Source organism: Protomyctophum parallelum (assembly GCF_964188405.1).
Source record: "Protomyctophum parallelum genome assembly, chromosome: 7".
In the NCBI taxonomy this organism is placed as follows: domain Eukaryota; kingdom Metazoa; phylum Chordata; class Actinopteri; order Myctophiformes; family Myctophidae; genus Protomyctophum; species Protomyctophum parallelum.
In genome coordinates this window covers 20,726,764-20,742,326 of record NC_139705.1, presented here as the reverse complement: position 1 = coordinate 20,742,326, position 15,563 = coordinate 20,726,764, and the positions used below count along the sequence as shown (strand labels likewise).

The following is a 15,563-nucleotide window of genomic DNA, read 5'->3' as shown; positions in this document are numbered from 1 at the left end:
GTGGGCAATCTGGAGTCATTTGTCCAGTTTAACCTGATCATGCGCTACCTTTTATTTTGTTCTCTGTTAGACTGGTTTCAGGCTGTCCTGTTTTTTTTTACTGGACTGGTCCGCTCTGGTTTGATCTAGAGGAGTCTGGTCTGATCGATAGGGAGAAAACTCCCTCTCTGTTATTCCATTAGCACTCTCATACCTAATGCCATATAACCTTTAGCCTGATGAAATTACAGCACATGCAATAGGACTCTCACACCCACTCTCAGAGATAAAGCACAGTACATAAACCTACAATACAGTATACAGGGCTGATGCCAGATGTTTGGGTCCAATGGCGATATTGGAGAGTCATAGACCACCAATGTTTTGAACGACTAGATTTTCAAGCCTTCAAATCCAGTCAGAGCAACGACAACGGACAACGAGTTATGGCCATTTTAAATGTTAGACACTGCTCTGCTGTAACACTGTGTGCAACTTTTGGGGGGTGTGACTCTTAAATGGTAAATGGTGCATTTACTGTATATAGCATATATATATTTATCCAAGGTGCTTTACATAGATTGTGCATCCATCCACACATTCATACACTGGAAACCATGCAAGGCACCAACCTGTTCATCAGGAGCAATTAGGAGTTCAGAGTTTTGTTCAAGGAGACTTCGACACTAACTCATGACTATTGTCATGGCAGACCCCTGAACAGCATGTGTTCCATGTTTGGGGAGGATGAGAGCAACGGTGTGCCTGAGGCTGCTGGGGGCCCCTGGCATGGCCCCTAGGGACCCCTGGGGGACACATGTGTCCCCAGGTGTGGCTATTCAGAATTTCTGATGGCAGACAAGTTTGGTGTGGATCAGAGCGATGCGCCTTGCAAGTCTGCATGTTCACCATCCACCCAAGGTCACTCAGTCGACCCTCTAGGCAATTTTAATTACATTTGAATAGCACAAGCTCTCATGATGCATTGCAACATGTAGATCCTGTAGATCTGCTATTTTAGAATTACAATTAAATGTTAAATTAAATGTTACATTTGTTAATATCATAACACATCGGCTTCATAATTGCTGATACTGATGATGAAAAGGCCTATGTGTCTTATATCAGTGGTTCCCAAACTTTTTCACATCAAGGACCCCCAAATTGACACTCATTAGCCCACGGACCCCCATTTGAAAAGATATGCCAAGGACGATTGGACGAAAAAGGAAGATTTTTACGTTTCTAGCAGTGATTTTCAACCATTTTCATTTCAAGAACCCCCGGTTTGACCTGAATTAAGCTACAGTCCCCCATTTCTATCTCTGGGACCCCAATGTAAATTGTAAAATCAAAGTTAATTTAACTCCTGAGAGTAAAGGGTCCATTTGGTTCAATTTGTACAGGGTGTGTGTGCGTGCGCTCGCCGCATTTTTTTTGTGTGAAATATTTATGCATTGCTATGGTGATGTGCTTTGAGGATGCTCCAGTGTTGTACACCAGCATCTCTCTCTCTCTCTCTCTGCCCTCCTCCCTCCCTCCTTTAGCTCTGTCTAGAAGGAGAAGAGGAGGCCCTGGTAGAGCAGAGGCACAACAGCTGGCACTATCCACCATTTCACAACACATCTATTTTTCAGGCCCGTTTGAATATAGATCTCATCTCACACAAGTACACACACATGCACGCACGCACGCACACACACACACGTGCACACACACACACGCGTGCGCGTGAGCGGATGTAGCTAAATGTAGTCTAGCGAAGGACTCTATCAACGGATTCGAGTGAAAATCAACCGATAATTCCCAGTAGGTTACTTATCAAGCCGATCTTATCGGTCTACTGCACATGCTGGGAGCCTACTGAAAATGACAAGCCTCCTCATACCCTAACCTAAACATAACCGCAAGCACGTAGCAGCGCGGTACCAACCTTAATCGTCCTTTTCGTTTTCATCAATGCCAATCGCAGCCAGTAGGCTCCCAGACTACTGCATGTAGGTCGATAAGATCGGCTTGATAAGTAACCTACTGGGAATTATTGGTTGATACCATTCGAAGCGGGTGCTGACTCTATCCATGTCATCCTCTGCCGTGCTCATTTCTATTTAGGTCCACTGTCAGATATAGTCATATCACCACATCATCACAATGAGGGGGAAGAGAGCACACACATCCTGCTGCTCCTGGAACAGAATTTCACACCAAATAACACCCTGCATTTCAGTGAAACTTAGACAATAAGATATAACGAAAGTATTTAAACTGTTCCTCATTTTGCTGGAGAGCCCCTGGAACTAGCTCAACTCAAATCACACTGTCGTGTTTGCCAACACTTTTCTTTTGCCAACGGCTGATTCGCATCTGGCTTATTAGCCAGGCTACCCTGGAACCTCCTCAAGGACCCCTCAGGAGTCCTCAACTGAGGGCCTACTGATATAAACGACACGAGGTGTGTGTGTGTGTGTGTGTGTGTGTGTGTGTGTGTGTGTGTGTGCGCGCGCATGCACGCTTATGTGCACATAGGTGTAGCCTGTGTGCACACACCTGTGATACCATTACTTGTCACTCGTAACGTGCTGTCATTCCTCCCATCTGTCTCCTAGGTAACAGACATGATGCAGAAAGCGCTCTTTGACTTCCTCAAGCACAGATTTGATGGCAGGTGGGTACTGCAGATTACCGGATACAGTGATCCTTCTCCAATGTATACGCCAATGTACTGCAGCCCGCACAATTGTTCCAGGAGGACACTCGTGTGCATTGTGTTCCGTATATATATCACATTTCATGGTCAAACAGGACACACATGACAGTGTATTTATAGACGCAAGAGAGCGTCCGTGAGTTCAGATCATCCTTTGAACTGGAGCAGTTGTGGAAGTGATGTGATAAGGCACCTCTTCTGCAGGATCTCCATCACACGGGTGACTGCCGATCTATCGCTGGCCAAGCGGTCTGTGCTCAACAAGAAGGCCATTATGGAGAGGTCCAACACACGGTCCAGTCTGGGTGAGTGAGTGGCGTGACATGTGTCCCAGCACGTCTGTCTTTGGGTGCCAAAGGTGAATATTTAGCATAGAGATATCCCTGATCATTTTGATTAAAGGTCTGGAATCAGATGAACACATAGGGACCTATAGCCCTTGTAAAAGCCCCCTAGAGTACATGCTTTTCCTTAGCCATAATTGTGTTACAGTTCCAATATTATTGTGATTTCCAATTCCAACTGATGAATTATGTATGTACTGTATATGTTACTGTCATTAGTTCTTTCGTCTTACACAAACATTAATTTCCCATTGACAATGAATGGAGAATTTACGTCATAAGTGTCTGAGCAAAATCGACATGTTACGTCATGATACTGATACGATGATAAGAGCGCCCCTCACTTCACACGGGTGTGATTTTTTGGGGGGAAATTTGTCTTTACTGTGTTATCTTCTGTGGGTTTATTGCATTTCAAACGAATCAAATCAATGTTATAAAATTAGAACCAACAAGTAAATTGTGACACATAGAAGTCTATTGTCAGCCATCAGCCATGACCATTCCTTGTAATCTGTCATTGTTGTATAGAAGCATGTTTCCTCATATGAGCATGAAGTAAAAGCAAAATGGACACTTTGTGATTAAGGTTTACCATATTCTTGCATACATAATATCACTAATCTACTGTATGCGTATGTTGTGTGTTTGCAGCTGAGGTCCAGAGTGAGATTGAGAGGATCTTTGAGCTGGCCAAGACCCTGCAGCTAGTAGTTCTGGATGCAGACACCATTAACCACCCAGCACAGCTTCTCAAGACCTCCCTGGCTCCCATCATTGTCTACGTCAAAGTCTCTTCACCAAAAGTAAAACTAGAACTTCATAATTAATAACCCAAAAAACTTTCACAAAGTCTGTTTAAAATCAGATTTATTTACTATACCCCATTTATTATGGTTGCTGTAGTTATTTGTCATGGAAGTACAGTGGAATTGCATACATTTTCATGCAGACTGGGTTTTAAAAGCCAAACTCATGATAGAAGTGTAAGTAGGTATTTATAATTTTTTGGGTATTTAGGGGCTTGCACGGGGAGGGGTTGTAAGAGTCTTCAAGATGTACCAACTTCACACAAGTAAAGGGCAATATCTTATGCAACACTTTTTGAGAAATGACGACGAACGCAATCTCCATTTTTATTTCATCATCATATGGCCTGATTTCTAAGGCTTGATTTATACGTGCATGCGAGTGTCACCGTCACGCACTAGAAATAGCATAGCTATAGATCAGCTTATTTTGGTGCGTGGCATTAAAGGGATATTTCACTTTCAAACATGTTTTTCAAACAGGTAATTTTAACATTTACTTGGGCGTTTGTGTGTGTTAACCACTCCCCCTTGAAAACAAAAGGTATGACACAAGCAACTTAAAAACATACCGTAATATCCCTTTAAGTATTATATAAGGCTACAGTGAAGGCTACAGTGAAGGTGTAACTGTATTGTAAGAGTGTTCTTTTTTTATCTCTGGCTAATCTCACAGGTTCTTCAGAGACTGATCAAATCTCGGGGGAAATCACAGAGCAAACACCTCAACGTCCAGATGATGGCGGGCGACAAGTTGTCACAGTGTCCACCTGTACGTCACTCTCTCCATAATCCAACCTGTATTTAATATTGACATTTGACAAGACCCAGAACAGAGCTGTATATTATAGGCTACATGCAAATCACATGGGAGCTAAGACTGCATGTGCTTACGTGCTTCTGTCTCCTTAATGCTAGGAGATGTTTGATGTCATACTGGATGAGAACCAACTGGAGGATGCGTGTGAACACCTGTCTGAGTATCTGGATATCTACTGGCGTGCCACACACCTTCCTGGAGCTGCTCCTCTCAACCCCTTATTGGACCAAAGTGTTGTCACCCCGCCCTCAGCCAACTCCAGCCAACAGGCAAGTTGAATACTTCATTGAACTCATTCCTATATAGAAAAGTGTATTCCCTATGCTGATACGCTGACTGCTTATGATTGTTATTAGGGGTCAAGCCCGAAGGGTCAGTTTTGGCAGTTCTGTCATGTCGTTTTCCACAAAATTCAGCAATTTCGGTCGTGAGATTTGCTCACAGTCACAGTCTCTGACCTTTAGATCTCCCAATGAATTATATGATCTGCTCTATCCACTTTTTTGGACGCCAAAAAAGCGACGTCAAAGATTTTTGTAGCCTGGTTGTGGTTAACCACTCCCCCTTGAAATCACATTTCTATTAATTTGTGTGGTGTGGAGTCTCTACCCTCCTAATGCATGGCTGCAGGACAGCAGGAGTACAGTGTTGACAGACAACCCCTGCAGCCAATCAGCATAACAAAAGAGGTTACGTCATCTCCAGTCTCCAACCAGTCTGTGAAGACAGGGGCTTTTATGGCTCGACCCCATCTTATCGCTGCAGCTATATTTACTATTATTATATGACTGTTGAACGAACAAAGACATTATTTTCTTTGATGACTGATTTCAAACTCCTGTGTTCATGTGTTTTGCAGTTCTCTGAGACTCAAGAGTTGATAGAATGATCACTACCACAGACAGACAGGTGAGACAGAAAACAATTCAACCTTAAATTCTCCCTCAATCACACAGCAGCGACGCCTCCTCCTGCTTGTGTTCCACTAAAATGTGTCCCCTGCTGCTCCCCCCTCAGCAGGAGCAGCCCGGGCTGGGGTCAGATTAGGAGGTCATAGTGCACAGGGACCAGGAGCCCACCAGGGGGCAGCAGCAGCACTACTTCCTCTCTGGATAGCCAGCCATCAACTCTGTTGTCCACACCCTCACCCCCATCTGGGGCTGAGAAGGAAACAGGGTGAGAGCATCCTCAAAGAGAAAGAACAGGAGGCTGATGTACTGGATGCAGAAGAGGGGGAAAATAGAAGAAGAGACAAAGAAAGAGCTGACCGCTACAGCTGCAGATGAAAGCCTCCCCCCACCCCCGCGCCCCACTGCTGCCCCCTCGGCGAGAGCTCCCTGTTTCCCGCCGCACACGCGACTCAGGGCCGCTTCCTCCCACTACACACATTATATTTATAGTAATCGGTGCAGAAACCTGCAGCCAGCCACACTGACCGACCACTAGCATGCCACCCTCTCTCAGCCTGACTCCACCCCTAAGCTTAACCCCCGGCGACCTCTCTGCCCTGAACATACTGTAGAAACCACACGCCCCAACTGCCGTCACATGTTTGCCCAGACACCACACCCAGGACTGGTCCAGCTCTCAAACACACACACGCACACACAAACGCACGCACACACCCACAACACTGTACTGTACTGTACTGTACTATGGCATAGCTTTCCTAATAGTAATGGGCCGATCAAAACACAAAGGTGAGTAACTCTCCCTTTGCAGAGCTCCCATAACTCCGTTCTCTCTCTGTCCCATCCCCCCCTCTCTAATATGAAACTGGCTTCTGTAAAGGGGACAGAAAATGACACATGTTCAGTACGTCTTCCATCACCGCACTTCTCTGTGAGCCGTCATTCCGGTCCAACAGAAATGTTCGCTGAAAGGCACACTAGGCTGTAGCAGAATCGACACCTGTGTCAGTTGTGTTGGGACACTCAAGGGAAATGTATGTTCTTTCACTTCCTTTATTGCTTGCTTTCTCTACTGCTTGTTGCACTAGCCTTTTATTTATTTTTAAAAACACATTCAACCTGGCGTCCCTATAGACGATCTACAAGCTTGTAGATCTGCTATTTTTGCCGTGCGACACCAATCGTACGACGAAGAATGAATCAGGTGAAAGTGTATAATTGTGATTTTGTTTTTTTTTATCGTACTGTATCTGTACTGAATTCATATCTAGGCTGTCAATTGCTATCCACATATCCATAGATATTGGTGATTCAAAACCCATGCATGAAAAGCACAAGCACATCAACAGCTATGGTTCATACTGTATGTACCTCAGTATCATAATTGTGAATGTATCAGTGCTTAGTCCGGTAGCTTAGAAAGCATATTAGTGATTATGTTCTGGGCACAACAACCCAGGACAAAACCCACAATCTGCTAATTGTTGCTCAGTACATGGTGGTTGATGGCAAGAATCCTATAATCCTAGCTATATTGAAGATTCAATATATTAACCAAATAATTTATTTTTTATAGTTTTGATTCCCTCAGACAAAATAGAATTTTTCAACAAATGACACCCAAAAGCAATACAATTAAATCATAGGCATATGTCACGTTTTGCCTCAAATAATAATGAAAGTTATGGGTTTGTTTGCATGGTTATAGAGTCATTCCACAGGTAAATACCCCCCACCCCATTTGTTTATCAGTGGGTGATTCATCTAGCTTTAGATGTTGTAGGTTGTGTAACCAGAACGTATCGAGATCTAGCACAATTAGGCTGATTATAAAATTTTATTTATGGCCAAAAAGAACAATTTATTATTACACATAACAATTAAATATTATTTATATATAAGTAGATTTCTAGAAGATGCCTAAAGTATATAACAAATAACATTATCATACCTTACACCATATCTTATCAGCACTGAACAAAACACTAAATACTACAGTCCAGAATGTATTGTTGCATGCCTTATCACCATATCAGCCTCCTGTCTGTGGAAATACACTTTACAATCAAGTACTGCTACAGCACTATAAACACTGGGGACTGTAAAGTCCCCAGTGTTCATTCATTTAACTATGAGTGTTGCAAATATTAATTTGTGTCAGGCAAGCACACAGTAAAATCCTCAGTTTAAAAATGCAACAATTGGTCGAACAAACTATTCTCAGTAAGATCAGACTGAGTCACAAAGGTACAAATGAGAAATGAACACTGAGGATTTTACTGTGTATTGTACACAATGTGCTACTCACATTTTTGTTTTTGTTATAACCCCAAATAAGCCTTGTTTATAGTTTCATAATAGATATTAGCAGAAGACTTAAAAGGTTTGAGCTGGTTTGAAGGGCAACGTTCCACTGCAAACTTAGAACTGTGAAGACGGCGACCTCTAGTGTTATATGAATGTCACCTTCAACTGAATTGAAATGAGATTCTCAGTTTCCTTCAGCCACAAGTCAACTGTTTCAATGTTCTCATTGTCTAGTCATTGTCAGGTCTTTCCACAGTTGTTGTTTTTTGCCTCCACCTTCTCAGCACATTGCAAAAAAGAAGGCATTAAGACACAATGAACAGAAATATATCAATTGAAAAGTTTCATTTAAAACTGTGCTCTAATTTCATGCCTTTGCATAAAAGCATACAACTAAATACATCTCAAACACTACAGAAAAAAGAGCCACTAATGTAACTAATTGTATTAATTCAGAAGTTAATACAGCACTTATAGATAACATTCGAGATCCAAGAGGGTTTATTTGTCACTTACTCTACAGGTAAAAGCAATGAAATGTTGTGGCATAAATAATGTGGTGATCTTATGTGCATAACATAGCCTAGTAGACAAACAGGAGAAGGGCGCACACCAGTGTTGGTGAGGTGCTGCTGGCATTGGAAAATAAATATAAAAGATAAAGAAAAAGGCTGCACACTCAAAAATCAAAAATTGTCTGTGAGTGTGCAGCATTTTCATGTGCATAACATGACATCATATTCATCTAACATCGGAAGGGCTTATCGGGACCATCCTCACATGAGCTTTTCACCTTTTATTTAATATTTATTTAACCAGGCAAGTCATTAAGAACAAAATTACTAGTTACAATGGTGGCCTGGCAAAAAGGCTAAGCCTCTTGGTTTGCTCATAAATAAATCAGAGTAAATCAGTATACTGTACGACTTGTATAGCCAATCACATGTATGCAGAGTTCAAACTTATTTGTATATATTGTATATTCAATTCTCAGTTCTTCCTTAGCAAGATCAAGTTGCACAAAAAAACAAATACTGGCAGTAAATTGAGAAGGTTTTGGCCACTGTACATGTTTCTGTCTTCAAAGAAAGCATGCGTTTGTACCTGTATGTATATGTAATTTTATCTGTTTTATTGGTATGATGCACTGCAATTATTTGGGACCATCATAAAGATTGCTTCCACTGACGCCGTCATGCAGCTCTGAAGGATATGGTTTAAGTTATAGTGAGCAAAGCACATCAGTGGGAACAGAATTTGCAAAGATAGCATAGCACACGCACACCGATTTATAGTTTTATAGACTTCTTTAGATCAAACAACAATTTGATCCATGGTGGATCTTTGTCTGTTCCGGAAGTCTTTAAACAATAGCTCTGTGTTCTAGCTTTGAGAATGAACACCATGAACCCCAGAGCATCCCTATTCTTGGGCATACATTCAGCGAAAGCAGCAGATCTACAAGCCCATGAGCATGTAGATGTGTTGTGTTTTGCTGGAGATTTGGTGTAGAGGTCAAAACTAGTGTCCCAGGTTTAAGTGGATACGTTACTTTAACTCACAACAACACAGTCAGCGTAGTAGGTCTATCTCATTAGTACCAAAGTCAGCTCCTATTTACAGATTAATTTCTCCTGCAGGAAATTTCTACAAGGGAATGGAAGTAACTTTGGACACCCAAAGCACAATTTTTTTAACATAATTTAACAATTGTTGATTTGGGTTCCACATGCCTACATTTTTATGTATGCAATATAAAGTCTAGCATCAATGGACACTAGCCGAGACTATCAAAGATATCTCCTCTGTTACGATGGGAGTACAATTGCACTACTTTAATTTGTATGTCTGCTTTGTAATGCAATAACTGCACTAAAAGTTATGCTGTACCCACCTCCTAGCCTGGCTAATAAGCCAGACTTAATATCACACTAAGCCAGACTAATATCACACTATCGTGTGGCAGGCTTTTTTTTTGCCAACGGCTGATTCATGTCTGGCTTATTAGCCAGGCTACCCACCTCCAACACTGATTATGGTGTCTGGTCTCATGGCAAAGATGATGTCCATAAATTCCATGGTTTCAGAAAGTCAGAAATTATATCCAAAAATGTCTAATAATGTTGTGTACAGGGTGCATCTGGTGTCTATAGCACATTTGAAAGGGGCAGTGGGTGAATAAATTGATAAACTATACATTTTACTAATGTTGTTCTGTGTTGTTTTTATTTTGTTGAGTGGATAAGCATCTCTCAATGACCACTCCAGGGCTCCAATGACCACTCCAGGGCTCCATATGATATTGATTGATTGATTGAAGTATTTATTAACAGATTGAAGAATTACAGTACATTTCAAGCACAACTCAATACAAAACTGTTAACTGTGGACGACACCATAAAGCATTACACTTGTTTACAATAGGGTCCACCATGTTCAATTCATCATAACATTTACAGAATACACCAAGAAGACAGTTTATGAATAGATTATGGGATTCTGGTTTCTTAAGCCCCATTTACATGGAAAGTATTATGATAATGTGGGGAGTGGGGACATCAGGTTATTTAGAAATTAGCCTCCGATGTCTGTGATTCTTGTGGCACATTCGCATTTACTTGAAATTCTAATTACAGACATTAAAGGTATAGCCGCGTAGTGAATAGGTAGTACCCCCCCAGAGAGGACGTATAGGGCCTTAGTCCTACTCCCAGCCCAAATCACACCTTGGAAAGCATGAGTGTCTATTTCAAACAAAGTGTTTTTTGACTGGGGGGTCATATTTTGACAGCAGGAATAGCCTGTCATTCATCAGCCAACACTCCCCACTCACAGGTAGTGCCCCCCACCCCTCCCAGAGAGGACGTATAGAGCGTCGCAGTCCCGCCCCCTTTCAGAACGACGAGTGGCCCAGGAAATTATTCTCCATTCATTTTCTCCATAGGCTTTTGAAAAAGTATTTATATAAAGACAGTTACGCCACGGACAAAGCCAACTCGGATCGTGACAAATCATGACAACAAACACAATATTTTGTGCTGTTCAAATAATTTGAAAGAAGAAAATAAAGGCAGGATAGGATTTGTTTTGTTTTTATTCTTACTAATTATCACAAACACATCTTGAGTCTGCTTGGGTCCATGCATTGAAGGACTATGCAATAGCCCACATAGCCCAGACCTAATTTGTATTTTTATTCACACATAAGTAAAACAGAAATAGAATTTGGCTTCTATCTCAACACCTCATCCTCAACAGATATGGCATTAGTATAAATCTGGTATAGGGCAACTCCGGCCTAGGCCTCGCCCTCTACAGTGCTATGCTTACTGATCTTCTACATAGTGTAACTTATTCTAAACTTAGCTATGACCGGCTCAATTGTAGGAAAGATCAAGGTTTTTTTTTTTTTTTAAGATTTTTTTTTGCGGCTTACGCCTTTTATTGATTTTTGAAGGGACAGACAGTAGGCTGACAGGAAACGGGAGAGAGATGGGGGGATGACATGCAGTAAAGGCCGTGTCGGGTCCGGGAGTCGAACCCGCGGCACACTGCGACTGGATTACCAGTCCGGTGCCCAGACCGTTACGCTACGGCCTGGGCCGGAAAGATCAAGGTTTTAATACTTTATTTGAATTGACTGGGACACTTTGACTGGGACAATTGACAGAGGGAGCGTGAGGACGCGCTTCAAAGACTGGGGGGGGGTGATTGTAGCCCCCAGCCAAGACCCAGCCCGCAACAGCCCTGCCAATCGGGCTCAGCCATATTGGCACGACAGGTTGCGCGTTGGTCTGGCGAGTGGGAGGCCCGGGTTCAATCCCCGCTTTCGCACAATGCTACACAGGGATGCTGGAGAAGGTCTGGGAGTATGCATATCCAGTGGTCATGCGTTTTGTGGATTTGGAGAAGGCATATGAGTCCCCTGGGAGGATCTGTGGGAGATGCTGCGGGAGTATGGGGTGAGGGGGACCGTGTTGAGGGCTATCCAATCTCTGTACACCCAAAGCGAGAGCTGTGTCCGTGTGCTCGGGAGTAAGTCGGATTTGTTTCCGGTGGGGGTTGGCCTCCACCAGGGCTGCGCATTGTCACCTATCCTGTTTGTTATTATCAGCTAAGGGTTGCTTCACTGCTTTTTGCAGATGATGTGTTTCACTCACACCTTTCGATCTAGCATACAACATTGATGCATGCTAGATGTAAGCAAAGGGTTTGTTTACATCTTGCCCCAATGCATTTCCAATGGGAGTCACATGGTTTGACACAACATTTGTGTTGTACGGCTTTCGGCTGTTTCGACTACCCCCCTCCCCCTCATACAACAAAAATGTTGTGTCAAACCATGTGACTCCCATTGGAAATTAATTGCGAGCTTGCATCAATAAGTCAATAAGTCTCATGCATCAGCTATACATCAATCTGTTGTGCACGTGTGAGTCAGGCCTTACAGTGTTTCCATTAAATACTTTGCAGACTCCACCCTTCCATTTCTAATCAACCAACCAACCACTGAACCACAGTACAATAACAATTCACCCAAGATGCACCCCATGTTCTAATAACTGATTGAGGGGATAACCCCATCAACCAATCAGATCTTCAGGCACCAAGCATTCACATCTGACTTCAACATGCCGCTTTTTTGATTGATTGAAATATTTATTAACAGTTTGCAGAATTACAGTACATTTCAAGCACAAACTCAATACAAAGACTGTTAACTGTTAGTGGACCAATTAAGCATTATACTTGTTAACAACAGGGTCCACCATGTTCAATTCATCAAAACATTTAGAGACGTACAAATAGACACTTCTATATAGTTAAAGAACTAACCCCATAGCAGAATCTGGGCCAGATAAAAATATATATATTAAAGCAATTCCAGTCACAACAGAATGTGCACCTTCTGTGTGAATGGGAATCTACAACTACAAGTTACAAACAGCATACATTTCCGTATCATGAGTGTGTATACTGCTGAAAACCTCTGGGAGGTAATTTGCCAACAAGAGGCTGTTCTATGACAGCTATGTAATGAATGTGTTTTAAGAACTCTACCAGCAGAGGGCAGAAGTGCTACAAGTACAAGTGCTTGAAGATTCAGATTCTATTTTGTAGTGAAAGCTCATCGCATTGTTTTTGAATGATGAGGCTGCTTAAGAATTATGCTTAAAATCATTCTCTCACTCATTCTCAGTGTTTTGAAAGAATGTTATGGAACCATTCTGGCTTTACTACTGTTCCCTATAACTGACGCTTTTAAACGCCAACCAGGGTAGATTGAATCAGTGACTCACTGACTCAACCTATTATTTTCTGTAGCTGTAATTTCGATACAGATATAAAGGGACACCTATTCTGTCAACTCTCAAGTGATGCTAAAAGTCATGCATGCATGGGAACAATATGTATTCAGTTGAGAGTGAAACAACATGAGTGGTGAGCGCTCTCATGTCTCGGTCTATAAAGTAACAGCTATAGAACTGCCCCAAATCAGTCCATATACAGTAGCAGTTAACAATCCAAGTACTGTTGTTGGTGTGGTGTGCTAGTAGTTCCTGCTGTCCCAAAGGTACATAGTCATCTCCATATGCCCCTCATTCAGATTCAGCTTATGCTCTATTTCCTATCAGAAGCAGAGGTCTACCATCCCTAGACCATTTCCTCATGATAATCATTGTGCATGCCCCATCTGTCATGTACTTGAGAGTGGCACTGCAGTCCTGCCATAATATGATGCCATTAAAGGCAATTCGTCTTTTTACTAGGTCTGAAGGAACTTCTCAAATGAAGCTCATGCAGGTCAAAATATTTTACACCAATGGGGATCAATATCCATTGATCGACTGACCGATCAAGCGACCGATTTTTGTTACATTTGTAAAATAACACTATATGAGAATTGTAATGTGTGTCGTAACTGTTTCCGTGTTACCGTTGCTGATTAATTCTTTGGCATGCGAATAACCTGTACATATCCTTTTTTTCATTTTTTTACTTTTTATGATTTTTCATATGTCATGATTATGAATTGAATACCCAGGACCTGAATGGAAACAGTGATCCCTTTGGATGTGTTTGACCGTACTCTGTACTGTTTACATTTCTGCCAATAAAATATTCAATCAATCAATCAATCAATCAATCAATGGAATAACATCCTGTAAAAATCCTGAGAATCCTGTAAAAAAACAAAAACTGACAACAGTATATAAAGTGTCCCAACAACTACCTCTATCACTTTCCTGAGCTCACTTGTGGAATAGTGTTGATAATTATTACAATCACTGTAACCAAATGATGTCAGGGTGTTAAAGGGTTAAGGTGTCAAGGCTCCATCCTGCCCGTAGTCACATCTCGGTGACACCCCGTTCCTTCGCCCCCTGCCCCATCCATCCACCTCCTCCTCCTGTTGTGTGTGTCAGCCATATTGGAAGGTGTCACTTTATGCCTGCTGATTATTCACAGCCACCTGTCCCTCTCTGTCCCATAACAGGGGGCACTGCAGTGGTTACGCAGGCATTCATCTCTGCACCACTGTGTTTCTGTTAAGGGTTAGCGAGAGTTCAGTTTATTTTCTTCTTGTTGAACAGTAGCCTACTATTGTTCCGGCCAAAACAATAGATTATTTTGGCCTGAACAATAGTGTTGTTGTTAGCGTATAGGTACAGAGAAACACATACCACCAACACATAAGTGATACAGTTACCAAATATGAGACATGGCTTCTATGTGGATCTTGGATGTCATGTTGATGATGTCATATTGACAACAGTGATTGACGAAAGTTAAATATTTCCCCTAGAATGATGCAAAGATTATTCAGGCAATTGTTTCATCTATTGTCAACACAAGACATTTGGGCTTTGATTGGGCCAGTGGTCTGCATTAGCGATGCACAGACACACAGACACAGACCCTGAGCCTCCTCTAGATGCCTTGCCCAGAAGCCTTGCTGTAAAAAGGGTGTTTATTTCACCCTGTATATTGCACCTTCAACTGGTTGCCTCTTGTCTCTCAGCAAGTATGGTAAACACTACATTGTAGTCAGAGTTCAGCATGCAGGGTGAATGATACGGGTTGTCGGTGAACAAAGGCAAATTGCTTTTGACCCCTCCAGGACAATAACTTTGCAAGTGCACTAATTGGCAAAGTTGGCTAATTTACGTAACTTTTGCCAATTTGTCTTTTAATTCTCCTCTATGTACAGTGAGGACCTCTTCACATACAGAAATAACCTTGAGGGTGTGAGTCTGTCTCACAGTGTGTCTGCAGTGTCAGGCTTGTACCAATGAGAGGCCTGACCTTGTGACCTCTGAATTGACCTGTGTGGCCACTCGGCAAGCTGTCCATCAGGGAGCCTGGCTCCTCCTGTGACCACACACCATCCCCCTGGATGTCAAAATGGAGAACTCCATTGGCTCCATTAGTAGGGTTTACCATAGATATTAATATATTGGCCGTTCGTTGGGGCCGTGTGTGTCGACGGGAGGGTGGAACAATTTACACTCTAGTGCAGAAGGCACGCTACGCCACGCTGCCACTCAAGTGACTACTGGCCAATCACAGCACATCTTTTCCAGGACTTGTCAGACCCGAAAATCTGTTCTGATGCACACGGAAGCTTCTGTAACGCACCAACGCGGAAGCTTGCCCTCTCTGGTCGCAGGGAGGGGAAATAGA

General features: G+C 42.4%; 1 protein-coding gene across 1 annotated transcript in view; it reads left to right on the top strand.

The window, feature by feature from the left end:
* The window catches only part of LOC310861019 (voltage-dependent L-type calcium channel subunit beta-4-like), a 43,234-nt gene extending 33,185 nt beyond the window's left edge, over positions 1 to 10,049 (top strand). The window contains 7 exon segments of the mRNA XM_083768271.1: positions 2,586 to 2,644; positions 2,891 to 2,991; positions 3,685 to 3,836; positions 4,516 to 4,611; positions 4,758 to 4,928; positions 5,519 to 5,568; positions 5,677 to 10,049. Coding sequence (XP_083624397.1) covers positions 2,586 to 2,644; positions 2,891 to 2,991; positions 3,685 to 3,836; positions 4,516 to 4,611; positions 4,758 to 4,928; positions 5,519 to 5,548 — 609 coding nt within the window. The 3' untranslated portion in view covers positions 5,549 to 5,568; positions 5,677 to 10,049.
* Positions 10,050 to 15,563: the final 5,514 nt, after the last annotated feature.